Source organism: Hyla sarda, chromosome 5 (assembly GCF_029499605.1).
Source record: "Hyla sarda isolate aHylSar1 chromosome 5, aHylSar1.hap1, whole genome shotgun sequence".
NCBI classification, from domain to species: Eukaryota; Metazoa; Chordata; class Amphibia; order Anura; family Hylidae; genus Hyla; species Hyla sarda.
Genome location: NC_079193.1, coordinates 336,422,148 through 336,449,987, shown reverse-complemented (window position 1 = coordinate 336,449,987; position 27,840 = coordinate 336,422,148). Strand labels below are relative to the sequence as shown.

General features: G+C 45.8%; 1 protein-coding gene across 2 annotated transcripts in view; it reads left to right on the top strand.

Annotated features, from left to right (window-relative positions):
- VIRMA (vir like m6A methyltransferase associated) overlaps nt 1-27,840 on the top strand; it is a 71,352-nt gene that overhangs the window by 33,744 nt on the left and 9,768 nt on the right. For both annotated transcript variants that reach the window (XM_056522502.1, XM_056522501.1), the window contains exons 11-21: nt 264-346; nt 9,827-9,920; nt 10,288-10,832; nt 10,936-11,171; nt 14,083-14,332; nt 14,435-14,652; nt 15,487-15,619; nt 19,509-19,658; nt 19,772-19,932; nt 24,636-24,732; nt 24,823-24,986. In XM_056522502.1, coding sequence (XP_056378477.1) covers nt 264-346; nt 9,827-9,920; nt 10,288-10,832; nt 10,936-11,171; nt 14,083-14,332; nt 14,435-14,652; nt 15,487-15,619; nt 19,509-19,658; nt 19,772-19,932; nt 24,636-24,732; nt 24,823-24,986 — 2,131 coding nt within the window. The remainder of the gene's footprint in view (nt 1-263; nt 347-9,826; nt 9,921-10,287; nt 10,833-10,935; nt 11,172-14,082; nt 14,333-14,434; nt 14,653-15,486; nt 15,620-19,508; nt 19,659-19,771; nt 19,933-24,635; nt 24,733-24,822; nt 24,987-27,840) is intronic.

Below are 27,840 nucleotides of genomic sequence, written 5' to 3'. Positions count from 1 at the left end.
TTTCAACTAACGATCGTTCATTTGGAATGGATTACCATCGTATGTTGAGGGACCACTAGTTCTCTCTTTATGGCGGCTGCTGGCCTTTATGACATTACAAAGTCTTTCCAATAAATCACAGGCATGAAGTCTTTAAACTGAAATCCTTTTTGTTTGTTGGAATTTTTGCAGTAGATAAATTGCATTTGTTTACCTTCTTTGTCTTTTTGCTTAATGTAATTATTGTAATTCAAGCTTCTTGACCGCAGATGTTTCTGTTTCAGAGCTTGCAAAGTGGCTGGAGCCATTAAAAAGTATTCGATTTGAGATCAGTTGTATTCCTGGTCTGATCGATTATATCAAACAGGTAAGTGACATTGGGTGCTTTGCTATTGAATGTGTGCAAGTGTTCAAGCCAGGTCATGTGCCCCGCAGTGGTAGATGGACTTCAGTTAGGTTTGTAAATGGCTACGTCCCATAAACTGTAGGTGTTAAAGGGGTTATCCAGGAAAAAAACGTTTTTTATATATATCAACTGGCTCAAGAAAGTTAAACAGATTTGTAAATGACTTCAGCAGCTGATAATTATTGAAAGGATTAAGATTTCTTTAGTAGAAGTAATTTACAAATCTGTTTAACTTTTTGGATTCAGTTGATATAAAAATAAAAAAATATTTTTTTCCCTGGAATACCCCTTTAAGCCTGCAGCCCTCTAGTTCTAGCACAACTTCCACTTTTAGTGGGCTGGGAGTTGTAGTTTTGCAACAACTGGAGGGCGGCAAGTTTGACACCTATCCCACCTATCAAACTGCAGCCCTCTAGATCAGTGGTCTCCAACCTGCAGACCTCCAGATGTTGCAAGACTACAACTCCCAGCATGCCCGGACAGCCAACGGCTGTCCGGGCATGCCGGGAGTCGTAGTTTTGCAACATCTGGAGGTCCACAGGTTGAAGACCACTGCTCTAGATGTTGGTAAACTTCAACTCTAGGAACTATAGGCTTCCTTTAAGAAAATGTGTGACATTTTGAAGTGGTTGTAGGAGATTAGAAATGAAATGGGGCTTAGCCACAACATTGACGTGCTTGATGGAAAAATACCTTTCTCTATCAGCTCCATTGGGGGACACAGACCATGGGTGTGTGCTGCTGTCTCTAGGAGGCTTGACACTATGGCAACAGAAAAGTCTGCCCCTCCCAGCAGGGTATACCCGCCTCCAGGTCACTGAGCTTAGTGTCTTAAGGAGATAGACACTGGTCTGGAGTTCTCTCCAGACCAGGTCTCTTATTTTTTATTTTCCTAGGTTAGGAGACGTGTTAGTTCTTTTATTCCTTTTTCTTTCCGTTTTCAGGTGGAGACTCGGAACTGAGGTTCACTGTTTCCCCTTTTGCGATTGAGGGGGCAGGCATTTTGAATGTACTGTTAACCCCCTCTCACCAACGGTCAGCGCTTGGGGTTGTATCTCATGGGTCCGGGTCCCGCTACCTCCCTGTTCGCCTTGCTATAATAGCTCGGCATGCTGCAGGTGACAATGCTGACTGAAGACTTCATATGAAGACTTCTATAGGTAAGTTCTTAAGACTAAGTTGAGTACTTTCCTTCTCCTTAGGTGCGGACTTGCAACATCTGGAGACCCCCAGTTTTGGGACCACTAGTTCATAACCAGGCAGTGTGGGGATGGGGCTGGCCTTGAGGTTCTTCCCTCTCCTTCCCTGCAGGGGGACACTTTTATTATTTTATTGGGGAGCAGTGTGTTCTGTGCAGACTAGGCTAATTATATAGCCGTGCAGTGTTCGGTGGGGCGCAGTTATAACGCGGCTGCCTTCAGCAGCCGCAGCACGGCACCTCTCACTACGAGCGCACAGCGCCCATTTTACTTTCGTTTTGCTTCGTTTTGGCAGCTGTAGCTACCAGCAGCATCCTCGCCCGCTCTGTTCCACCCGGGGTGCATATGCCTTCACATGTGCGCTCGGGCCGGGAGTGGGCGCCATTATTACTTCATATTTTGCTTCTTCGGCGGCCGTGGTGCATTAACTCCGCCCACCCGGGCAGCCGGAGCTTCTACAGGGGCGCGAACTGGCCACCAGTCAGCGCTGTGCGTGCTCATGGAAGCTGCAAGGACCAATCAGCAGCGCCCTTTCACCTGGCACGGCCCTCTATTACTATTGGCTGATGTCTCTCTCTCTGCTGACTTTCAGTGGAGTTCTCCTTGCAGCAGCTGCCCTGGGGACACAGGCTTGGGTGAGATTGTTCATTTTTTACTATGTCCGTGCCCAGAACTGTTCCTCCCTCTAAACAGTTTACCGGAGTATTTGTTACTCATTACACCTGTAAAAGCTGTAATTCAAAAATGCCAGGTTCTGCTGAACCCACTTGTTCTGCCTGCTCCACTGCTCCCCCAGACCCCTCTGCTATTTCTGCCCCGGATGCTCTTGCAGACCCGGTGGTTTCGGCCGCCCCTCCAGCCTTTGTTTCTTCCATCTCCCAGTCTATATCCGACTTGGCTCAGGTCTCCTGTTCTGTGGTGACTGCCTTGGAGAGATCCACCTTACACCGGCCCTCTAGAGGGACCCACTCCCCCTCTCCTTACGCTTCACTCTCTCACAAGCGTTCTAGGGGTGTCTCCTCTGACTTATCCCCTGGGTCATCTGATTCAGAGGACCAATCGGACACAGTGGACACGGTGAACTCATTGGTTTCGGCCATAAGAGACACCTTTCACCTAGAGGACCCAGGAACTTCGGACGTAGCTCCAGAAGTTTCCTTTCATTGTGCCCGACCAGCACCCAAAGTGTTCAGCTCTCATGCTGAATTTGACTCCATTCCGGAATTGGCCTGGAGGCATCCTGACAAGAAGTTTCAGAGACTGAAGAAAGTTCAAGCACGATATACATTTCCCAAGGACCTTGTCTCTAAGTGGACTAACCCCCCCCCCCCCATCGGTGAACCCACCAGTTTCCCGCGCCTCTAAGGCTGCAGCTGCCCTCAAGGATCCGGCAGACAAGAAGGTAGACACCTTAGCAAAGTATGCCTTCAAAGCAGCGGGTTCCTCCCTGCTTCCTGCCTTCGCCTTGCCTGGGTGTCGGAGGCCCTTTCAGTTTGATATTCCCAACTCCGTCAGGGTATTCTTTCAGGATTCCCTCCGGAGGAGCGGTTGGCTCTAGCTCTCCAATGCTCGAAGGCCGGAGACTTTTTGTGTTCTGCTTCCAGGCAGTCAGCCAGCTGTGCTGCCTTTGCCACTGGAAACCTGGTAGCCCTCCGTCTCTCCATATGGCTTAAGGCATGGAACGCGTATGCCGCCTCCAAGAAAGCTCTCACCGAAATCCCATTTACCGATTCCCGGCTTTTTGGCAAGTGCCTTGATGAGATTATCTCAGAGGCGACGGGTGGCAAGAGTTCTTTGCTGCCCCCAAAAAAGGCTAGCACTTCTTCCCGTAGGAAGTCCTCTTCTTTTTGGTCCTTTTGGACTTTTGGTTCCATTAAAGGGTCTGGGCAGGCGCCTTCACGGGACAAAAAGGTTCCCACCTTCCGGACACGCCCCTCTTTGAAGTCGGACAACCGTTCCGGATGTTTGGTGGCCAAAATGAAGGGATGCCCCCACCCACAGTTTTTTTTCGGGTGGGAGGTCGTCTTATTCTTTCGAGACGTCTGGACCGCGCACATTCAGGACTCCTGGGTCAGGGACTTGTGTCCAACGGATACCGGATAGAATTTGGCTCCCTTCCGAGGGATCGTTTTTTTCAGTCCCGGCCCCCCCCCACCCCCCCCCCCCCCCCGTCTCCTTCACTAGCGAGGGAATATCGGGGGCTCCAGTCCCTTCTTATCCAGGGGGTCATTGTCCCGGTTCCTTCCAGGGAACGATTTCGTGGTTTCTATTCCAATCTTTTCGTGGTACCCAAGAAAGGCGGTTCTGTGCGGCCAATCTTGGATCTCAAGCGTCTCAACCAACATCTTCTAATCCGTCATTTCCATATGGAATCCCTCCGTTCGGTGGTGGCGTCCATGGATCAGGGGGAGTTTCTTTCCTCGGTGGACATCAAGGATGCCTACCTACATGTTCCAATATTTCCTGGCCATCAGCGGTACCTCCGCTTTGCACTTCCGGAGGGTCATTTTCAATTTGTAGCCCTCCCCTTTGGCCTGGCCACTGCTCCACAGGTCTTTACCAAGATCCTGGGCCCGTGATTGCCCTGTTATGGTCAAGAGGGGTCTCGGTGATCCCTTACTTGGACGACCTCCTCATCAAGGCTCCCACCAGAGCCCACAATCTGGAGAATGTGGCTCTCACTCTCCAGGCTTTATCTATCTTCGGGTGGATGATCAACCGGAACAAGTCTGTCCTCTCCCCCACTCAGTCTCTGGTCTTCTTGGGGCTTCAATTCGACACGGCCTCTGTTCGGATTCGCCTTCCGCCGGACAAGCGACTGTCTCTCTTGTTGGGCGTCCGCTCCCTTCGGAAGCTGGCCCCAGTCTCCATCTGTCTTTGCATGGAAGTCCTGCGTTGGATGGTGGTGGCCATGGAGGCCGTGCCCTTTGCCCAGAATAATTACCGCCCTCTTCTACTAGCGATTCTCTCCTGGTGGGACAGGTCTCCTCTGTCTCTCGACCGCAAAATTGTTCTCTCTCGACGATCTCGTCAGTCTCTTCTCTGGTGCCTCCGGTCCCCCCTACTTTTTCAGGGGGCGATCATTCCTTCCCCTCCACTGGCAGGTGGTCACAACAGATGTCGGGCTGGGGCGGTGTTTTCAGGGACCGGAGGGTTCAAGGCCGCTGGTCTCCCCGAGAAGCCCTTCTTTCCATAAACATCTTGGAACTGAGGGCGATCCATCTTTGCCTGCTTCATTGAGAGCCACTGCTTCACGGCCGTGGCGTACATCAACCGGCAAGGCGGCACTCGCAGCTCAGCAGCCATGGCCGAAGTGACAAAGATTCTCCTCTGGGCGGAACACACTGTTCCGGCCATTGCGATTCACATTCCGGGAGTGCTCAACTGGGAAGCAGACTTTCTCAGCCGGTCGTCGGCAGACCCTGGCGACTGGTCTCTGCATCCCGAGGTGTTCACACAGATCTGCGACCTCTGGGGCACTCCAGACGTGGACCTCTTCGCGTCTCGACACAACCGGAAGATTCCTCCGTTTGTGTCGAAGTCCCGGGACCTCCTGGCCGTAGCAGTAGATGCCTTGGTGATTCCGTGGTCGGGCTTTGCCCTGCCCTATCTGTCCCCTCCCCTTCCTCTCCCTCCCGGGGTCCTGAGGAAGCTCAAAGCAGAGGGCGTCCCCGCCATTGTAGTGGCTCCAGACTGGCCCCGGTGGGCGTGGTACGCCGATGTGGTCAGGCTCCTGGACGACGTTCCGTTGCACCTTCCTCTTCGTCCAGACCTACTGTCACAGGGTCCCCTTTGCCACCCCAGTTTACAGTTGCTGCGTTAAATGGCGTGGCGGTTGAGACCGTGATTTTAACCCCTTAAGGACCAAGGACGTACCGGTACGTCCTTGGTCCTGCTCTTCTGATATAACGCGGGGTTACACAGTAACCCCGCGTCATATCACGGCGGGCCCGGCGTCATAGTGAAGCCCGGACCCGCCTCTAATAGCGCCCAGCGCCGCGCGCTATTAACCCTTTAGCCGCGCGCTCAGAGCTGAGCCGCGCGGCTAAAAGTGAAAGTTCCCGGCTAGCTCAGTCGGGCTGTTCAGGATAGCCGCGGCTAATCGCGGCATCCCGAACAGCTGACAGGACAGCTGCCTCCTCGCTGTCCGATCGCCGAATTACTGCTCAGTGCCTGAGATCCAGGCATGAGCAGTCATGCGGAAGAATCATCGATCACTGGTTTCTAATGAGAAACCAGTGATCAGCATAGGAGATCAGTGTGTGCAGTTTTATAGGTCCCTATGGGACCTATAACACTGCAAAAAAAAAAGTGAATAAAGATCATTTAACTCCTCCCCTATTAAAAGTTTGAATCACCCCCCTTTTCCAATAAAAAAAAAAAGTGTAAATAAAAATAAACATATATGGTATCACCACGTGCGGAAATGTCCGAATTATAAAAATATATCATTAATTAAACCGCTCGGTCAATGGCGTGCGCGCAAAAAAATTCCAAAGTCCAAAATAGTGCATTTTTGGTCACTTTTTATATCATTTAAAAATGAATAAAAAGCGATCAATAAGTCCTATCAATGCAAAGATGGTACCGTTAAAAACTTCAGATCACGGCGCAAAAAATGAGCCCTCATACCGCCCCATACACGGAAAAATAAAGTTATAGGGGTCAGAAGATGACAAATTTTAAACTTATTCATTTTCCTGCATGTAGTTATGATTTTTTCCAGAAGTCCGACAAAATCAAACCTATATAAGTAGGGGATCATTTTAATCGTATGGACCTACAGAATAAAAATAAGGTGTCAATTTTACCGAAAAATGTACTACGTAGAAACGGAAGCTCCCAAAAGTTACAAAACAGCGGGTTTTTTTTTCAATTTTGTCGCACAATGATTTTTTTTTTTCCGTTTCACCATAGATTTTTGGGCAAAATGACTGACGTCATTACAAAGTAGAATTGGTGGCACAAAAAATAAGCCATCATATGGATTTTTAGGTGCAAAATTTTAAGAGTTATGATTTTTTAAAGGCAAGGAGCAAAAAACGAAAATGCAAAAAATGGAAAAAACCCCGGTCCTTAAGGGGTTAAGGGCCTGCGGTTTCTCTTCGCAAGTGACTCGCACCATGCTCAGGGCTCGCAAGCCCTCTTCTGCAAAAATCTACCACCGTACCTGGCGGTCTTATTTTTGTTGGTGCGAAACTCAGGCCTTCTCTCCTGTTACTTTTTCCGTTCCCCGTCTTCTCTCCTCTTTGCAGTCGGGGTTGGAAAAGAGGCTGGCCCTCAGTTCCCTTAGGGGTCAGGTTTCGGCCTTTTCTATTCTTTTTCAGCGTCCTTTGGCATCCAGTTCTCATGTCCGGACCTTTCTCCAAGGTGTGGCACATGCTGCCCCTCCTTATGGGTCCCCTTCTCCCCCCTTGGGACTTAAACCTGGTTCTGGGTGCTCTGCAAGGCGCACCCTTTGAACCTCTCAGGGATATTCCTCTTCGCCTCCTTTCCTGGAAGGTGGCATTCTTCATTGGGAGTCCCATCTTCAGTCCCGTCCTGTCCGCGTTCAGTCGGACAATGCCACGGCCGTGGCGTACATAAATCGTCAGGGCGGCACTCGCAGCTCGGCAGCCATGGCCGAGGTGACCAAGATTCTCTCCTGGGCGGAGAGCAAGGTTCCGGCCATTTCGGCGATTCACATCCCGGGGGTGCTCAGCTGGGAAGCAGACTTCCTCAGTACGTCCTCATCCGACCCCCGCGAGTGGTTTCTACATCCAGAGGTCTTCGCGCACCTCTTCGACCTCTGGGGCATTCCGGACGTGGACCTCTTCGCGTCCCGGCACAATCGGAAGATTCTTCCGTTTGTGTCCAAGTTCCGGGACCCTCAGGCTCTGGCCGTGGACACCCTAGTGATTCCTTGGGCGGGGTTTACCCTACCCTATATGTTCCCTCCTCTTCCGCTTCTTCCCAGGGTGCTGAGGAAGCTCAGGCAGATGGCGTCCCCGCCATTCTGGTAGCTCCAGATTGGCCCCGAAGGTCGTGGTACGCCGACGTAGTCAGGCTCCTGGACGACGCTCCACTGCGCCTTCCGCTCCGTCCGGACCTGCTCTCTCTCAGGGTCCTCTTTGCCACCCCAATTTACAGTCACTGCATTTGACGGCGTGGCGGTTGAGATCGTGGTTTTGAGGGCCCGCGGGTTCTCTTCCCAAGTCATTCGCACCATGCTCAAGGCTCGTAAGCCCTCCTCTGCAAGGATTTACCACCGTACTTGGAGGTCTTATTTTCGTTGGTGTGAAGTACAAGACTTCTCCCCGGTGACCTTCTCTGTTCCTCGTCTTCTCTCCTTTTTGCAGTCGGGGTTGGAACTGGGGTTGTCTCTCAGTTCTCTTAAGGGCCAGGTTTCGGCCCTTACTGTTCTTTTCCAGCGGCCCCTGGCTTCTAATCCTCATGTCCGGACCTTTCTGCAAGGAGTGGCGCACGCTGTTCCTCCTTATCGGTCACCTTCTCCCCCTTGGGACTTGAATTTGGTTCTGAGTGCCCTCCAGGGTGCACCCTTTGAGCCCCTTAGTGAAGTGCCTCTCCGCCTCCTTTCTTGGAAAGTGGCATTTCTGGTGGCTATCACCTCCATCCGGAGGGTGTCGGAATTTGCAGCCCTTTCCTGCCGTTCTCCGTTTCTGGTGATCCACCAGGACAAGGTTGTTTTCTGGCCAGACCCTTCCTTTTTACCTAAGGTGGTCTCGGCCTTTCATCTCAATGAGGATATTGTCCTCCCGTCATTTTGCCCCGCTTCTTCTCATCCTAGGGAGCGCTTACTGCACAAGCTGGATGTGGTTCGGACTGTTCGGTCTTATCTCTCCATCACTACTTCCTTTCGTCAATGCGATTCCTTTTTCGTCCTGACGGATGGTTGTCGCAAGGGACAAGCTGCTTCCAAGGCCACCATTTCTAGGTGGATTTGATCTGCCATTTCGGAAGCCTATCGCTGTAAGGGGAAGATTCCCCCTTTCAGGGTTGTGGCTCATTCCACTCGTTCTGTTGGGGCATCCTGGGCTCTCCAGGATAGAGCCTCGGCCTCGCAGATTTGCAAGGCGGCTACCTGGTCGTCTTTGCACACTTTCTCGAGGTTTTATCGGGTTCATACTTGCGCATCGGCTGATGCTTCCCTGGGGCGTAAGGTGTTGCAGGTGGCAGTGGATCAGCCGTCTGCCTGATTACTTATCTGCCCACCCAAGGGACGGCTTTGGTACGTCCCACTGTCTGTGTCCCCCCAATGGAGCCGATAGAGGAAAAGGAGATTTTTTGACACTTACCGTAAAATCTCTTTCTCGAAGGATCCATTGGGGGACACAGCTCCCGCCCTTTTTTGTTTTTTTTTCCTTGGTTTTCTGTCCGAGGGTGTGTTCAGTTATGTTTTTTCTTCTGGTTCTCGGGCAGTTTTGGGTTTTTCCTTGACCTATTGGTCTCCTCCTATTGCTCTGGAACTTAAACTGACTAGCTCAGAGACTGAAGGCGGGTGTATCCTGCTGGGAGGAGGTGACTTTATTTTTTTATTTTTTATCACCATAGTGTCACACCTCCTAGAGACAGCAAGATACACCCACTGTCTGTGTCCCCCAATGGATCCTTCGAGAGAGATTTTACAGTAAGTGTCAAAAAATCTCCTTTTCTCGAAGGATCCATTGGGGGACACAGCTCCCACCCTTTCTGGTGTTCCTATTCGGTTATCTGTCTGAGGGTGTGTTCAGTTATTTTTTCTTCTGGTTCTCGGACAGTTCATGGTTTTTCCTTTGACCTTTCAATCTCCTCCTATTGCTCTGGGACTAAAACTGATTAGCTCAGTGACCTGGAGGCGGGTATATCTTGCTGGGAGGAGCCGACTTTTCTGTTGCCATAGTGTCAAGCCTCCTAGAGACAGCAGCATATACCCATGGTCTGTGTCCCCCAATGTATCCTGCGAGAGAGATTTTACGGTAAGCATAAAGAATCTCCTTTTACACATGGGGAAACCTTTATCAATGTTGGTGTGAGGTAGTAGAGATTTTACCCATGCTTGCTTAGTGTATTTTTTTTGCGCAGCTGCTCAAAAATTTACCAAAATGGCGCACAGGTATTTATAGGAACCAGTGAGCTGCAGAGCGACAACTGTGCAAAATGTGGTGCCTAATGAACATAAGAAAAATTGTGTATTTAGTTTATTTAGTATTTAGCAAGTATTTTTTTTTTTTTTTTCCAATGACCTGTTACTTGGTAATTTTAGAACCTGGACAATCTGATGGCTCCGGAAGGTGTGGGTCTGCTGACTGCTCTCAGGGTACTTTGTCATGTGGCTTGTCCACCTGCTCCTGTTGAAGGTACGTATAGACGCGTTCTCTTCCCTTGTACACCCCTTCATATCCATATTGTTTAGGTAGCAGTGATAGGGCTGGTTTGTAGGCAACTTGCGAAGACAGAAATTTGACAATATCAACCCAATGATAGATTACTGTGCGCAGCATTTTATGGGTTATTTTCTAAACGCCCTATGGAAAACGAGAGGTGCAGACAAGAGAACATTACTGAGGTCTTTACCAACACAGAAGACTTCTTTCATCCCTGTCCTCATATACATGCCTTCTCTATTGGTGTTCTATAACGCCATTGTGGCACATGATATCATTGAGCACGAAATGTTACTGAATTTAGAAAAATCTTCAATAGATATTTATTTTTCCATCACAGGCCAGCAGAAAGACTTGAAGTGGAATCTCGCTGTTATTCAGCTCTTCTCTGCTGAGGGACTTGACACCTTCATACGAATCCTGCAGAAAATGAACAGCATCCTCATCCAGCCGTGGAGGCTGCACGTCAACCTCGGAACCACTCTGTATAAAGCAGTAACAATCTCCTCGGCTCGCTGCACTCTATCATTGCTCAAGACAATGCTCACAGAGCTTTTAAGAGGCGGCAGCTTTGAGTTTAAGGATATGCGGGTGCCGTCCACTCTAGTGACGTTACACATGCTCTTATGTTCCATACCTCTTACTGGAAGGCTGGATGGAGAGGAGCAGAAGATGCAGAGTGATATCATAGACATCTTACTGACATTTACACAAGGAGTCAATGAGCAGCTGACTATCTCTGAGGAGACTCTGGCCAACAATACCTGGTCATTAATGCTTAAAGAGGTGCTCACCTCTGTCCTTAAAGCACCCGAGGGCTTCTTCTCTGGGCTTATCCTTCTGTCTGAGCTTCTTCCTTTCCCACTACCAATGCAGACCACTCAGGTAAATAGCTGGCCACATAATCTCTAGGCTCCTGTTTATATCAGATCAGACAGAGAGCAGCAGACACTCATTTTAGAGAATAATCGTTTTTGCTTTCTTTTAGGCAATTGATCCACAGGACATTGCGGTGGCGCTGAACACCAGGAAGCTGTGGAGCATGCATCTACACGTACATTCCAGGCTCCTGCAGGATATAGTCAGGTCTTTTGCTGGTTCTTCGTGTCAACCTTTGCAGCATATGGTGAGACGCATCTGTGTTCAGTTGTGTGACCTGGCCTCACCCACCGCCCTCTTAATCATGCGCACAGTCCTGGATCTTATTGTAGAAGACCTGCAGAGGTACATCATATCTTTTAAAATTTTCTCCCAATTCCTCCTACATTATTATAAAAAGGTTATAAAAAGTTATCCAAGTTTTAATAACTTTTTACTATGGTGCCTGTGATGGCAAGTTATGTCTTAAGTGCCTTACATTTGTGGGGTTAAGCCACCTCTTCTTTTTTTTGAGGTTTCATAGTCTCCCAAGGTTCAGCAGACTAATTTCTCGAACCTTTTCCAGGATCCTGTTTGGTAGGAGACTTGGCGTGTGAGCGGTCCAGCTGTATTTGTTGCCGTGCCGACGTTGAATGCCTCCCTCGCTTTCGTTATCTCAGGAGACAGTGGGGGGAGCGTTGAATGCCAGCGTGACGACATGTACCGATGGACCGCACACGTAATCATGGGGCTGGGAGTTCCATAGCAAGTGGATAGAGCGGAGCTGTGGCCAAGCATGCACATTGCTTCCTTTATTTATTCAGGGAGCAGTTGACCTTCGTTCTCTTGAATAGTCCTTACTGCTATCGGGGGAGTGGTAAACCTCTCCATACACATTATTGGTGTTTTCCCAGCCAGGGTGCCTCCCGCTATTTCAAAATATCAACTCTCAGCATGCTGGGAGTTGTAATTTTGAAACATCTGGAGACACCCTGGTTGGAAAACACTGTCTTAGACAGTTAGCTGATTCCACTAAGGTTGACAAGTTAACCACTCCTAGTGTGCATTGGCACTTTTGGAAAGGTGGGTTCTGCAACTTTTGAAGCGGAACTTTAAAGGAAAAGATTTCACATACATATAAATCTATGAATTCTTTATAATCAGGACTGTATGTGGATGAGACTAATTTTATGGCTTTACAATATTTAAATGGGCTGTCAATGAGCTACCGTATATACTCGAGCATAAGCCGGCCCGAATATAAGCCGAGGCCCCTAATTTCACCCCAAAAACCCAGGAAAAGTTATTGACTCGAGTATAAGCCTAGGGTGGGAAATACATCATCCCCCCCCCCCCTGTCATCATCCAGACCCCTGTCATTAACACCCTCATCATCATCACCCTGTCATCATCCCCCCCCTTCATCATCATTACCCTGTCATCATCCCCCCCTTCATCATCATTACCCTGTCATCATCCCCACCTTCATCATCATTACCCTGTCGTCATCCCCCCCTTCGTCATCATCCCCCCCTTCGTCATCATCCCCCCCTTCGTCATCATCCCCCCCCTTCGTCATCATCATCCCCCCCTTCATCATCATCCCCCCTTCATCATCATCCCCCCCTTCATCATCATCCCGCCCTTCATCATCATCCCCCCCTTCATCATCATCCCCCTGTCATCATCATCCCCCTGTCATCATCATTACCCTGTCATCATCATTACCCTGTCATCATCATTACCCTGTCATCATCATCATCCCCTTCATCATCATTACCCTGTCATCATCTCCCCCTTCATCATCATTACCCTGTCATCATCCCCCTCTTCATCATCCCCCTCTTCATCATCACCCTGTCATCATCCCCCTCTTCATCATCACCCTGTCATCATCCCCCCCTTCGTCATCATTACCCTGTCATCATCCCCCCCCCTTCGTCATCATTACCCTGTCATCATCCCCCCCCCTTCGTCATCATTACCCTGTCATCATCCCCCCCCTTCGTCATCATTACCCTGTCATCATCCCCCCCCTTCGTCATCATTACCCTGCCATCATCCCCCCCTTCGTCATCATTACCCTGCCATCATCCCCCCCTTCGTCATCATTACCCTGCCATCATCCCCCCCTTTGTCATCATTACCCTGCCATCATCATCCCCCCCCTTCATCATCATTACCCTGTCATCATCATCCCCCCCCTTCATCATCATTACCCTGTCATCATCATCCCCCCCTTCATCATCATTACCCTGTCATCATCATCCCCCCCCTTCATCATCATTACCCTGTCATCATCCCCCCCCCTTCATCATCATTACCCTGTCATCATCCCTCCCCCTTTCATCATCCCCCCCCCTTCATCATCCCACACCACCCCCTTCATCATCACCGCTTTTCAATGTCTGATTTAACAGTGGTTTTCAACCTACGGACCTTCACATGTTCCAAAACTACAACTCCCAGCATGCCTGGACAGCCATCGGCTGTACGTGCATGCTGGAAGTTGTAGTTTTGAAACATCTGGAGGTCCACAGGTTGAAGACCACTTCCCGTGCCTTCGTCGTTTTCAAGACCTTCCCTCCCCCCTTTAGTTTTGTACTCACCTCCGCTCGGCAGGACGTTAGGGTGAGCTGGTCCGGGCCATCTGTGCTGCAGGGACCGTCCGGTGGGGAGGGATAGTCGTTCCGGGCTGTCCATCTTCACCGGGGGTGCCTCTTCTCCGCTCTTCGGGCCCGGCCCCGGAATAATGGCGTTGCCTTGACGACGATGCACAGGGACGTTCATGAGCAACGTCAGTGCGTCGTCGTCAAGGCATAACGACGAAGGCCCGGGCAGTGGTCTTCAACCTGCGGACCTCCAGATGTTTCAAAACTACAAATCCCAGGATGGGAGTTGTAGTTTTGAAACATCTGGAGGTCCGCAGGTTGAAGACCACTGAGGGCGGAGAGTTCACTCGAGTAAAAGCCGAGGGGGGTGTTTTCAGCACGAAAAATCGTGCTGAAAAACTCTGCTTATACTCGAGTATATACGGTAGATAAGTAATTCTCCATATTTCCTGCTATATATGGATGCAGCTTACCTCAATCATAATCATTGATTAATACAATGGCGGGAGACTTCAAGGTTTTTTACAGGACCTGGTTCTTTTGTTTGATTAGTTGATGAAATTAAAAAAAATTTGTAGCTTTTTCATGATTTGTTGACGGCCACTTGAATGTCTATGAGGTTGTTGCTGTAGTTTGGGGGATTAATGTGACACTTTCTGTTTCAGTTCCCCCGAAGACAAGGAGAAGCAGTGCACAGGTCAGACAGCTAGGCTTCTCGCTCTTCTCGACTCTTTGGCTGCCCACAGAGCCTGCAAAGTGGCTATTCTACACCTTATAAATGGAGGGAAAGGTGACGAGCGATATGCTGAATTCTTTCAAGAGCTTCTGATGTTAATAAAATCTGCAGGTGACCATGTCATCCACCAGCAATGTGCGGAGTATGCTGCGTCCATCGTGCAGTCCCTCTGTGACCAGGTATTCTTTCCATTCCTTTTATGAACTCTCTTTCTTCATGTAATGGGTACAGTTGGAGCAGTGATTTTGTATGAATTTTTTTATTTATTTTTATTTTTTTAGGATATTGCTCTCATCGTACCCACCTCAGGAGATGCTCCAGCATCAGAAGTAGATCAGCTTTCCAACTCCTTACCGAGCAAAGATCATCTTCCTTCTATCTGCGAATGCCTAATGGAAACCTTGGCTAACACTGACAGCAGCTACACAACACTCCTTACCTGTATCAGGACTATGATGTTCCTTTCAGAGCATGATTTTGGGTTCTTTCACTTAAAGAGGTAACACTGTAACCTTAAAAAAAAATTTTAATCAATCAATATATCTATAAAAAAAATGATATATATATATATATATATATATGTATATATATATTCTATATTTTATATATATATATATATATATATATATAGATATATATATAGATATATATATAGATATATATATATAGATATATATATAGATATATTCTATATATAAAAAATGTTTACATTATTTTTACATATTTACTTTCAATTTTAACTTAAACGTTTTCACTTTCTATCACCACTTTCAAAGTCATCCTACCGAATGGGATGCCAAAGTTTACTTTGAAGATCAGCGGGTGTCATTGATTTGAGTGGACCGAACTGGTCAGGCTGTATACACTAATTTTAACAGACCCCAATAGCTCTGCAGACCAGGCTATAAAGTTCTGTTAAAATGGCACAGACCAGAGAGAAAGCTACCCCCGGAGTGAGTAGGGTGCAGTGATTGTTCTGCTCTCCACCACAATATACGTTGGCACCATATGCTGATGATACCTGTGACAGAATGTGAAAAAATGGTGTGAACCTAACCTAAGGAGTCAAAAATAATCATGAAAACCAGAGGATAGAGACGGCACCACATGTAGAAACATGTAAAAAAAAAATTTAAACATTTATTGAGAGATTCTACTGTATTGGTAGGAGTGCTGACACCTAGTGGTTAGTTTACAAACTGCAGCATTTTCCAGTCAATTAACGATTTTCCTTAAAAAATGTTAATTGAAATTCTGTTGATTTATAGTTATTGAAATAAATGGATGATATTTTGTAAGTCATGTCTTGTAATGCTCTTGCTTTTTGCTTTAGCTCCCTCAGGAAGCACAACAATGCTCTCTTTCTGCTCCTGAAGCGAATAGTTTCTGGGTTTGGAAAAGACACTGGGGAATTGGCGTCATCGTTCATGGATTTCATGCGACAGATACTAAATTCTGATCCAATGGCAAGTAAACTTTTGCAGCCAGATATGTTGGTAGCCCCTTCAGTAATGGTTAACTACAGTATACAGTATTTTGTTTCGTGAATGTCCCTGAATAGTACATAGCAGTGTTTCCAAACCAGGGAGCCTCCAGCTGTTGCAAAACTACAACACCCAGCATACCTGGACAGCCAAAGTAAAGATATGTTGGGGTATGCTGTCACTTTATGATTAGTGGGGGTCTAAACTCTAGTTCCCTGCACAGTGGCGCCCCCAGTCTGTGCAGGGAACTGCAGCCAGCCACATTTATTTTGCTGGGGTATTGCTGTGCAGGAAAGAGACTAAAGGGGGCCACTTATCTCCTTTTATTTCCAAGCAGTGGGAGTCCCTACATATTTATAAAGATATGACTTATCCTAGTGCTAAAGATGGGAATAGCTTTTCATAAAGTGATACTAGATTGACACTATTGACAAGTTACTGTAAAAGGAGATTTACAATAACTTGCTACATGTCAATATAAAACTACAGTGATCCCTCAACATACGATGGTAATCTGTTCCAAATGGACCATCGTTTGTTGAATTCATCGTATGTTGAGGGATCCGTGCAATGTAAAGTATAGGACAGTGGTCTTCAACCTGCGGACCTCCAGATGTTGCAAAACTACAACACCCAGCATGCCCGAACAGCCAATGGCTGTCCGGGCATGTTGGGAGTTGTAGTTTTGCAACATCTGGAGGTCCGCAGGTTAAAGACCACTGGTATTGGAGGTTGTACTCGCTTGTCCCCGCCGCTCCGGACCGTCACCACTCATCACAGCTGCCCTGGATGTCGCCCTCCATCGCTGTCGCCGCGTCCCCGGGGTGTCCTCGACGCTCCGGCAAGGCCTCTGCATCCCCAGCATCCTCGTTCTCTGTCGCCGCCATCCTGTCGCTACGCACGCCGCTCCTATTGGATGACGGGACGGCGTGCGCAGCGATGTGATGACGACGATGGAGAGCGAAGAGGATGCAGGGGATCCCGAAGAGGAAGCGCCGGAGCCCCGAGGACAGGTAAGTGATCGTCAGCGGACCACACGGGGCACCGTAAACGGCTATCCGGTGGCAGCTGAAGCAGTCTGCGCTGCCGGATAGCCGTTTATGCGATGGCCCCGACATACAAAAGCATCGTATGTTGATGCTGCCTTCAACATGCGATGGCCTCTGAGAGACCATCATATGTTGAAATGATCGTATGTCGGGGCCATCGTAGGTCGGGGGGGCACTGTACATACATTTTAACATTTTCACAACGTTTCACTTATTTCCTGCATGTGTATGTGTGTGTGTGTGTTGTAGGAAAACATTTCATGTGACTAAAGTGTATACTTTTCCCACATGTAGTTTTAATTAAACCATTGGTAACTTATTCCTTTGGGAGAATTCCAATAAATTATGAATTTTTCAGGTATTTTTTTTGTTTAGTAGTTTTCCTGAATGGGGTAAAACTTGTAGCCTCTGCAGTCTGTCTTATTTGTAGATGCTGGTTGGAGATCACTAGTATGACCAAGACTGAGTTTACACATATTAAAGTTAGTACAGTGATCCCTCAACCTACAATGGCCTCAGGTTAAAACATTTCCAACATACAATGGATCTGAACAATCAGAATGGGCATTCACTGGTTATAGCCTTGTATTACTGAAATGTATGCACTGTGATTGGCTGTCTGGTAGCGCCCCCTACAGTACAGGGAGGTATTACATGTTCAGTACTCTTAACCTGTACCAGGGTTAGCTGCTCCTTTGGACACTAGGTAAGGGCGGCTCCATGTTACTTTTTTGGGACACTGGGGCACATTTACAAAGAGTGGTGTGAATTAACTATTTTAGAGCACAAAAGTTGCGGACTTTTGCCAAATTTTTCAAACGACACAATAAATTTCTCTAATGTAACTTCTAAAAAAAAGTTGCAGATTTTGGCCCTGAATCTGTTTTCTTGGGTTGTGTGCCAGAAATTCTGTCTGCGCTAGAATTTGCACCAGAATTCTCTCATTTTGCCAGAATTGTCTGTGGCAGAAAAGAGAAACCCAACCAACCCTCCCTTTTACTAAGAACCCGAAAAAGGGGCGTGTCTGTTGCAAAAAGGGTGTGGTCACAGAAAAGGGCCGTGTTCCACAGAAAATGTGGTGGATTTGAGCTTAGGAAAACCCTACAGATCAAAGCATGTGTTTAAAAAATAAATAAATAAAAAAAATTTAGGGAAAAGTGCAAAATGTAGGGAAAGATTAGTAAATACTGTGGGGAACTAAAACCCACAAAGAAACCTACTCTCCACTCTTAGTAAATCGGGGCCTTTGTGCGGACGTGCAACTTGTGTGAAAAGTCACATATGCCCTGATTGAAAAGTTGCACAGAAACTGTAGGTCAGGGCTGAATTGACCTGAGATACCGTCTATTTTTTGGGATCATGCAACAGTTCTGCAAAAAGTCGCACTTAGTAAATCAGTGACCACTGTACAAAGTGCTCTAAATGGGTAAAAATCATGGAGACGTTTCTAAAGCAATTGTCGCACAAAAAGTCGCACGGACCCATGGTGCGAAATTTTGTGTGACAAAAATAGAGAAAAAAGCCGTTTATAAAGCTTCTAAATATGTTGATAAATCCCTCACCCACTGTGTGTTCTGTACAGGACCCTGAAGAAGCTCCTGTCCTCTTTATAGACAGTGATTACAGCCCCAGCAGATCTTACTTTTATATGTAAGGATTTGCTTTATTTATATTAGTTATCTACTTATTTTCTTTTTTTTTTTCCTATTTTTGGATGACATTTTGGGGCTTCAGAACTAATTACCAGGTTTCCATAGAGTTTCTCAACATATAATGATTTTAACATACAATGTTTGTCCTTTAACTACTTAATATAACAATATAACTTTAGAGACCACTGTATTAATAGGCAAAACCAGGAGTGGGTCTAGAACACAGAAAAAAGGTGCAAAGTTTTAGTTTTTGTCTGTTCCGCTCCTTTCTTTTGGCTACAAATACAGTGGTCCCTCAAGTTACAATATTAATTGGTTCCAGGACGACCATTGTATGTTGAAACCATTGTATGTTGAGACCAGAACTCTATGGAAACCTGGTAATTGGTTCTGAAGCCACCAAAATGTCATCCAAAAATAGGAAAAAGTGAGGATTAAAGAAAAATAAGATAACTAATACTATGTAACTAACTATGTAATATAGGTAAAGCAAGTCCTTACATATAAAAGTGAGAAAGATCTGCTGGGAGCTGTAAATCACTGTCTATGTCAGTGTTTCCCACCCAGGGTGCCTCCTGCTGTTGCAAAACTACAACTCCCAGCATGCCCGGACAGCCAAAGGCTGTCCGGGCATGCTGGGAGTTGTAGTTTTGCAACAGCTGGAGGCACCCTGGTTGGGAAACAATGGTTTATGTAGAGGACAGGAGCTTCTTCAGGGTCCTATACAGTACACACAGTGTCCCAAATGGAGCCGCCCTTACTTGGTGTCCAAAAGAGCAGCTAACCCTGGCACAGGTAAGGAGTAGTACAGAACTTGTAGTTCCTCCATGTACTGTAGGGGGCGCTACCAGACACCAGTCAGTGCATACACTTCAGTAATAGAGGTGATTTACCAGTAAAATGCCCATTCTGATTGGTCAGTTCCTCCAGTTGTGACAGGTATCACAGATCTGGACTTTCCGTAGCATTGTATGATGAGTCTGGTTTCAAGTTACAATGGTCCAGAAAAGACCATTGTATGTTGAAACTATTGTATGAGGCCATTGTAAGTTGAGGGATCACTGTACTAACTGCAATAGTATGTTGGGTCCGTATTCATTGTTTTGGTTTCCAATTTTTTTTAAACTGCTTTTTGATGCAGTGGTTTAACCCCTTGGTTGTCATCGGCAGACATGTGGAGATGACGGAGGAATGATGGAAGTGGACGGAGCTCCGCAGTCAAAGACTCTTGGCCTCAGCCCTGGAGAAATGAAGCAGCTGCTGCTCAACAAGGAAGATCCTGCACAGAAACTGCTGCTGGGCCTGGAGAAAATCATTCTGGTAGGTTTAAGACTTTTCTATTTTCTTTTTTTTATTACATTTTTTCCCCCCTTTTTTATTACAAGCTTTTTCAATAATCTCAATGCTGATTGTGCCGCTTTGTGCGTTTCTAGGAGCAGTCCAAAGAAGATGATAGTCTGGAGTCTTTATTGGAGAACGTGGCTGGATTCCGACAGATACTTGAAGCTGCTAAGGAGCCCGTACCATTGAGTGAGCACGATGTGGAGCCCATTTTACCAGCTGGAGACCCCCTGCAGAACCTTTTCAATAACAGGTAACAGTAAAGAGGTTAAACAAAAATAGAGAAAAAAGAAACATAGCCGCTAGAGATGAGCGAACTTACAGTAAATTCGATTCGTCACGAACTTCTCGGCTCGGCAGTTGATGACTTTTCCTGCATAAATTAGTTCAGCTTTCCGGTGCTCCGGTGGGCCTGAAAAGGTGGATACAGTCCTAGGAGACTCTTTCCTAGGACTGTATCCACCTTTTCCAGCCCACCGGAGCACCTGAAAGCTGAACTAATTTATGCAGGAAAAGTCAGAAACCGCCGAGCCGAGAAGTTCGTGACAAATCGAATTTACTGTAAGTTCGCTCATTTCTAATAGCCGCACATCCACCATTAGTATTTTGATCTATTTGCTCCTCAGCATAAATTAAAAAACAGGTTGTTAATATACATTTTGATCAAAAAGTACAAGCCCACTCACCACGTCAAGGCCACCTATTTAGAGTGGGTCCCTAACCCAACATTGGCGTTGCGCTGGGCAGCGGCCACCACCACCGACGCAACACCATGCCCACAGGGGGAACTACCCAGTGACCAGGGAGCCCCACTGCTGCCCGACCAAGCCCCTGGCTCCGGGGCCACACCACCCCACAGACGAAGAATCAGTCACAGTGACCGCCGTAGTGCAACCACATCAATGTGATCACCTACAAAGTGCTCCCTGCCAGAGGGCTGGGAGAATGTTAGGAGGAAACCCTTATGCAGTCTCCTTAGGCAGGCCATGTTAAGGTGTCTTGATAGCAAAGAAGTGTAAAGCTTATGCATCCCTTATTTGAATGTGACCTACAGGTATATGATGCTTTTATCCAAAAGAATTATTTATTCTGTCAAAATGGCCAGAAATCTAAAAATATGTTTGCACTTTAGACGACATCTATCTACATGAAACATTAATTGGACTGCAGCATCTGGGGCAGTGGTTCCCCACTAGAGTGCCTCCAGCGGTTACAAAACTACAACTCCCGGCATGTCCGGACAGCCAAAGGCTGTCCGGGCATGCCGGGAGATGTAGTTTTGCAACAGCTGGAGGCATCCTGGTTGGGATACACTACTCCATCTGTTGCAAAACTACAACTCCCACCATGCTGGAAGTTGTAGGTTTGCAACAGCTGGAGGCCCCCTGGTTAGGAAATATTGATCTAGAGAGTTAAACGTCCGGCAGTAGAGTGTTCTCCAATGCTGGTCACTGACGGGTGTCAGCTGTAGATAGCAGCTGTTACTTACCAGGTATAAAGTGGACTTGGCCTATTCCACACTGATACACAATGTACATATGTCAGGAAGGGGTTCATGGAAAAGTGGGAAGTGTTAGATCTTTGTCAGTTAAAAGCTTTTCCCATTTAGGCAACACCTTAGTAGCCGGCACCTCTCTTTTCTGAGTGTTTTGTCTTGAGGTCAGTAGTTCTTGCTGCGAGTACACACGCTCCGAGAATACCTCCTTGGCCTCCGATAACCAGTCTGCCAAATTAGGTGAACCAGTCACCAAGCTAGCCATCACAATCCAGAATTAAATGATGTAAGCAGTATGTAAAATACTGTATAGACCTACAAGGGGTCAATTTGCCTCCCAGCATAAACAATATGAAAAAAACCTCTAAATCAATATAAGGTGTAGGGGAAGTGCTATTTAAGACATAACTTTTAATATATGCTTGCTAAAACACACCAATATGTGCCAAGTGATTATACCCACATAAGAATAAAATCATGCGACACAGGATCTGTTAGGATCACCACCCATCTGGTGGATTTATCATGAATCAAATGTGTAGATACACATATTCAGACATGCATCTCTAATAGAAGATATAATTCTCAACGCGTTTCTACTCCAATCAAGAGTGTCCTCAGGAGAATATCAGAATAATAGAGATAATAGAAGTATCACATTTTTAAAAAAAAACGGTATTGCTGAGTGACTCACGATACGGGGTATCACTCAAAGGGTGTGATCTTTCCCAGCTGTAACAGGAGAATGTCGGCACGACCTAAAAAGAAGAAAACCAACAATACAGTCAGCCCAGTATACAGACTTGCACTGAATATAGTTTTTGTAGGGCTGAAAGACTCACAGTCCTTGCCGTGCTTCCGGACACCTATAAATAAAATAATATATTCCTATCAATAAACAAGGTTCCGCTGTACCTGTAATGTTCTGACAGGCAGGACTTCCTACGAGAAGCACAAGATCTAAGAAGGAGATTTAGAAACAGAGGATACCCTGACCACATATTAAGATCAGCCTATCAACATGCTTTGCACACTCCTAGGGAAAGCTTATTGACACCGAAGCAGACGGATGAGGGGGCACAGCCCTTAAGAGTTATTGCTACATTTGACCATGCAGCCCCGTTAATACGGAACATTCTCGTAAAACATTGGAGGATCCTACATATGGACCCCGATTTGAGTGATTCTATACCACTTGGACCACAGATCACCTATCGGAGGGGGCGAAATATAGGTGATCTGGTTACACACAGCTACTTATCACCGACTACCGCTGGAGGAAACACCTGGTTGGACAGGGCGAATTTGAAGGGTACTTATGCTTGTGGACGATGTAAGGCCTGTCCTAACATTTTGAGAGTTAGGGAGATTCTCAATGAGAGAACAGGAAAGATGCACAAGATTCGTGACTTCATTAATTGTAATACTAGTGGTGTTATCTACCTGGTTATTTGTCCATGTCATATGAGATACATTGGGAAAACGCTTCGTCCTTTTAAAAAACGGATATTGGAACATCTTGGTGATGTCAAACATAAGAGGGACACATCCCTGGCCCGTCACATGAATTTGGTCCATAGTGGTTGCTGCACACAACTCAAGTTTCTAGGACTGGAGCTCATTCGTCCGTCTCCGAGAGGGGGTAACTTTGATAGACTTCTTCTTCAAAGGGAGAGTAGATGGATTTTTGAGATGGGTACATTGAACCCTAGAGGTCTCAATGACCAATTAAGTTTTGCTCCCTTTTTGTGATGTCCCCTTACAACAAGTGATGTGGTCCCCCCCCATTGGTGACGAATAGGTAGTTAGGTGAGACCCTAGTGGGTCTTCCAGTTAGTGTCACCATACTTACTTAGTAAGAGCTAGGCCAAGTAGGAGGTACGGGAGCGGGGCCGCCCTTATTAGGGCGATAACACCGCCTAGGACATAGGGCCTAAGTTAGTGCAGGGCAAGTTTAGGATCCCTAGGCCCCCATCATTACCCACATCCCTCCTCTATTTTTGTTAGTATCCCAGGGGGACCACTCCTGTGTCGGAAGGGGGACCAATATTTTTAAAAATATTTCTCTTTCGGGCGTTGTCCCCTACATCCGTCTGCTGATTTCTTATACATATAAATAAATTTAATAAGAAGTATAATATAGGAGTATATGGGCTGCTCTTGGTTGGGGTTTTTCCTGTTCCAACCTTTGGGATTAATATATATTTTTTTCAGATATGACCAATTAGGGCATTTTTTCATCATGTACAAGGGGTTTATAAGGTCGTGATCATGTGGCATGTGTACCCTTATCTTTAGGGACCATGTGCCTATTTCATTTCTAAATGGCACGTATTCACTGCGGTATGCTCACGATCACCTTTGTTTATATACCCCTTCTTAGGAATTTTTTGCAATTTTGGTACTTCTACACCAACTATTGTTACTATTCCCATTGGTTCATTCATTAACATATAACCAGTCACACGAGAGTTAGTATACTCTATTACTAGCAATAAATCACTCCCACACATACCTGAATCCGGCCCTGAACTATAGTAGTGAGTTCGGCATTCTGCCCGCCCCCTGTGGGCGTCAGAGCGGGGCAGGCACTGCCGACGTCACACGTAGGCGCCAGGATATGACGCCAGACGCCGAGAGACCCGGAAGGTGAGCGCATCGCAGCCGGTTTGAATTATTCCGGCTCCCCGCCACTGTGGGTTGCGCACCTCCCGGGATCCTGTGATCGGCACATAGACCAGCTGACAGTGAGTACAGCATACTAGCGGCGTTATGCTAGATTTACATTACAGGTACAGCGGAACCTTGTTTATTGATAGGAATATATTATTTTATTTATAGGTGTCCGGAACCACGGCAAGGACTGTGAGTCTTTCAGCCCTACAAAAACTATATTCAGTGCAAGTCTGTATACTGGGCTGACTGTATTGTTGGTTTTCTTCTTTTTAGGTCGTGCCGGCATTCTCCTGTTACAGCTGGGAAAGATCACACCCTTTGAGTGATACCCCGTATCGTGGGTCACTCAGCAATACCGTTTTTTATAAAATGTGATACTTCTATTATCTCTATTATTCTGATATTCTCCTGAGGACACTCTTGATTGGAGTAGAAACGCGTTGAGAATTATATCTTCTATTAGAAATGCATGTCTGAATATGTGTATCTACACATTTGATTCATGATAAATCCACCAGATGGGTGGTGATCCTAACAGATCCTGTGTCGCATGATTTTATTCTTATGTGGGTATAATCACTTGGCACATATTGGTGTGTTTTAGCAAGCATATATTAAAAGTTATGTCTTAAATAGCACTTCCCCTACACCTTATATTGATTTAGAGGTTTTTTTCATATTGTTTATGCTGGGAGGCAAATTGACCCCTTGTAGGTCTATACAGTATTTTACATACTGCTTACATCATACAATACATATGGCCTCTTTTTTGTTTTTTCCTGCAGGACTGTGTACGTTCTTGCAGACGTGATGGACGAGCAGCTGAAGTCTTTTTCGTTTTCCCCCTTCCAGCCTGAAGAAGCAGATGTTGACCTAGACTTGGTATATAAATATATATATATATACATGTTATCAGTGCCCAGTGTGTGCGCACAAGTACCATAATAGGAGGCCTATGTGGTTTCATTTCAGGTCAAAGTTGACTTAATCAACCTTTCGGCCAAATGCTGCAGTGACTTTGACATAAAAGGAGAGCTGGAAAGATCCTTTTTGTTGGAGCCCTCATCGCCGGGTCGGACGAAAGCAGCTAAAGGTTTCAAACTTGGAAAACACAAACATGAGACGTTCATTACTAGGTGGGTGTTAGTTTAAATCCCTGTGAAGGAAAGGGGTTTATTTGACAGGTTATACATGAAAGCTGCATAGATTGAAGAGGATCTGTTCACTCTTCTGACATGGCTGTTTTAGTAAAGCTTTGTATTTTTGCATATTTTCTTGGAATTCGCCTCTGAAGTTCCTGTTATTCCTCCAGAAAATGTATAAAAAATTAAAAGAAAACAGCAGGTTACGTCATCCCAACCAATTTTCCATATATGTAGTTTTCGGTTTTTCCTCTTTACCTTTTAAGAGCCATAACTCTTCATTTTTATTTTTCGATCCATAGAGCCATATAGGGCTTGTTTTTTGTGGGGCCAATTGTTCTTTGCAATGACACCTTTCATTTTACATAAAATATATGGTGAACCACTTTACCCCTCTTTAACATTCTTAATCCTTCCAGTACTTTTTAGGGCCTGTATACTAAAGAGAAATCCAAAAAAGAAATGCATTTCCTCTGATGTCATGACCACAGTGCTCTCTGCTGACCTCTGCTGTCCATTTTAGGAACTGTACAGAACAGGAGAAAATCCCCATAGCAAACATATGCTGCTCTGGACAGTTCCTAAAATGAACAGCAGAGGTCAGCAGAGAGCACTGTGGTCATGATATCAGATGAAATGCATTTCTTTTTTGGATTTCTCTTTAGTATACAGCCCCTAAAAAGTACTGGAAGGATTAAGATTTTTTTTAATAGGAGTGAGTTACAAATCTGTTTAACTTTCTGGCACCAGTTGATATAAAAAAAAAAAAAAAAAATTTCCACGGGAGTACCCCTTTAACCTTTAAGGACCAGGCCATTCTACACCTTAAGACCAGAGCGTTTTTTTTGCACATCTGACCACTGTCACTTTAAACACTAATAACTCTGGAATGCTTTTAGTTATCATTCTGATTCCGAGATTGTTTTTTCGTGACATATTCTACTTTAACATAGTGGTAAATTTTAGTGGTAACTTGCATCCTTTCTTGGGGAAAAATCCCAAAATTTGAAGAAAAAATTGAAAATTTTGAATTTTTCTAACTTTGAAGCTCTCTGCTTGTAAGGAAAATGGATATTCCAAATACTTTTTTTTAATTCACATATACAATATGTCTACTTTATGTTTGCATCATAAAATTGACAAATGTTTACTTTTGGAAGACACCAGAGGGCTTCAAATTTCAGCAGCAATTTTCCAATTTTTCACAAAATTTTCAAACTCACTATTTTTCAGGGACCAGTTCAGGTTTGAAGTGGATTTGAAGGGTCTTTATCTTAGAAATACCCCACAAATGACCCCATTATAAAAACTGCACCCCCAAAGTATTCAAAATGACAGTCAGCGTTTTTAGGTGTTTCACAGGAATTGAGAAAATTCACAATCTTCATTTTTTACACTTGCATGTTCTTGTAGACCCAATTTTTGCAAGGGGTAAAAGGAGAAAATGTATACTTGAATTTGTAGCCCAATTTCTCTTGAGTAAGCACATACCACATATGTCTATGTAAAGTGTTCGGTGGGCGCAGTAGAGGGCTCAGAAGCAAAGGAGCAACAAGGGGATTTTGGAGAGTACGTTTTTCTGAAATGGTTTTTGGGGGGCATGTTACATTTAGGAAGCCCCTATGGTGCCAAAACAGCAAAAAAAAAAACACATGGCATACCATTTTGGAAACTAGACCCCTTGAGGAACGTAACAAGGAATTAAGTGAGCCTTAATACCCCACAGGTGTTTCACAACTTTTGCATATGTAAAAAAAAAAAATAATAATTTCACTAAAATGTGTTTCCCCCCAAATTTCACATTTTTGCAAGGGTTAATAGCAGAAAATACCCCCCAAAATTTGTAACCCCATCTCTTCTGAGTATGGAGGTACCCCATAAGTTGACCTGAAGTGCACTACGGGCGAACTACAATGCTCAGAAGAGAAGGAGTCATATTTGGCTTTTTGAGAGCAAATTTTGGTCGGGGGCATGTCGCATTTAGGAAGCCCCTATGGTGCCAGAACAGCAAAAAAAAATAAACACATGGCATACCATTTTGGAAACTAGACCCTTTGAGGAACGTAACAAGGAATAAAGTGAGCCTTAATACCCCACAGGGGTTTCACAGCTTTTGCATATGTAAAAAAAAAAAAAAATTTCACTAAAATGTGTTCCCCCCCCCCCCCCCAAATTTCACATTTTTTGCAAGGGTTAATAGCAGAAAATACCCCCCAAAATTTGTAACCCCATTTCTTGAGTATGAAAATACCCCATGTGTGGACGTCAAGTGCCCTGCGGTTGAACTACAATGCTCAGAAGAGGAGGAGCGCCATTGAGCTTTTGAAGAATGAATTTGTTTGGAAAGATAGTCAGGGGTCATGTGCGTTTACAAAGCCCCCCGTGGTCCCAGAATAGTGAACCCCCCCCCATATGTGACTCCATTTTGGAAATTACACCCCTCACAGAATTTAATAAGGGGTGCAGTGAGTATTTACACCCCACTGGCGTTTGACAGATCTTTGGAACAGTGGGCTGTGCAAATGGAAAATTAAATTTTTCATTTGCACGGACCACTGTTCCAAAAATCTGTCAGACACTTGTGGGGCGTAAATGCTCACTGTACCCCTTATTACATTACGTGAGGGGTGTAGTTTCCAAAATGGGGTCACATGTGGGGGGGGTCCATTGTTCTGGCACTATGGGGGCTTTGTAAACACACGTGGCCTTCAATTCCGGACACATTTTCTCTTCAAAATTCCAATGGCGCTCTTTCTGTTCTGAGAATGTGGTTCGCCCGCCGAGCACTTTACATCCACATTTGGGGTATTTTCTTACTCAGAAGAAATGGGGTTACAAATTTTGGAGG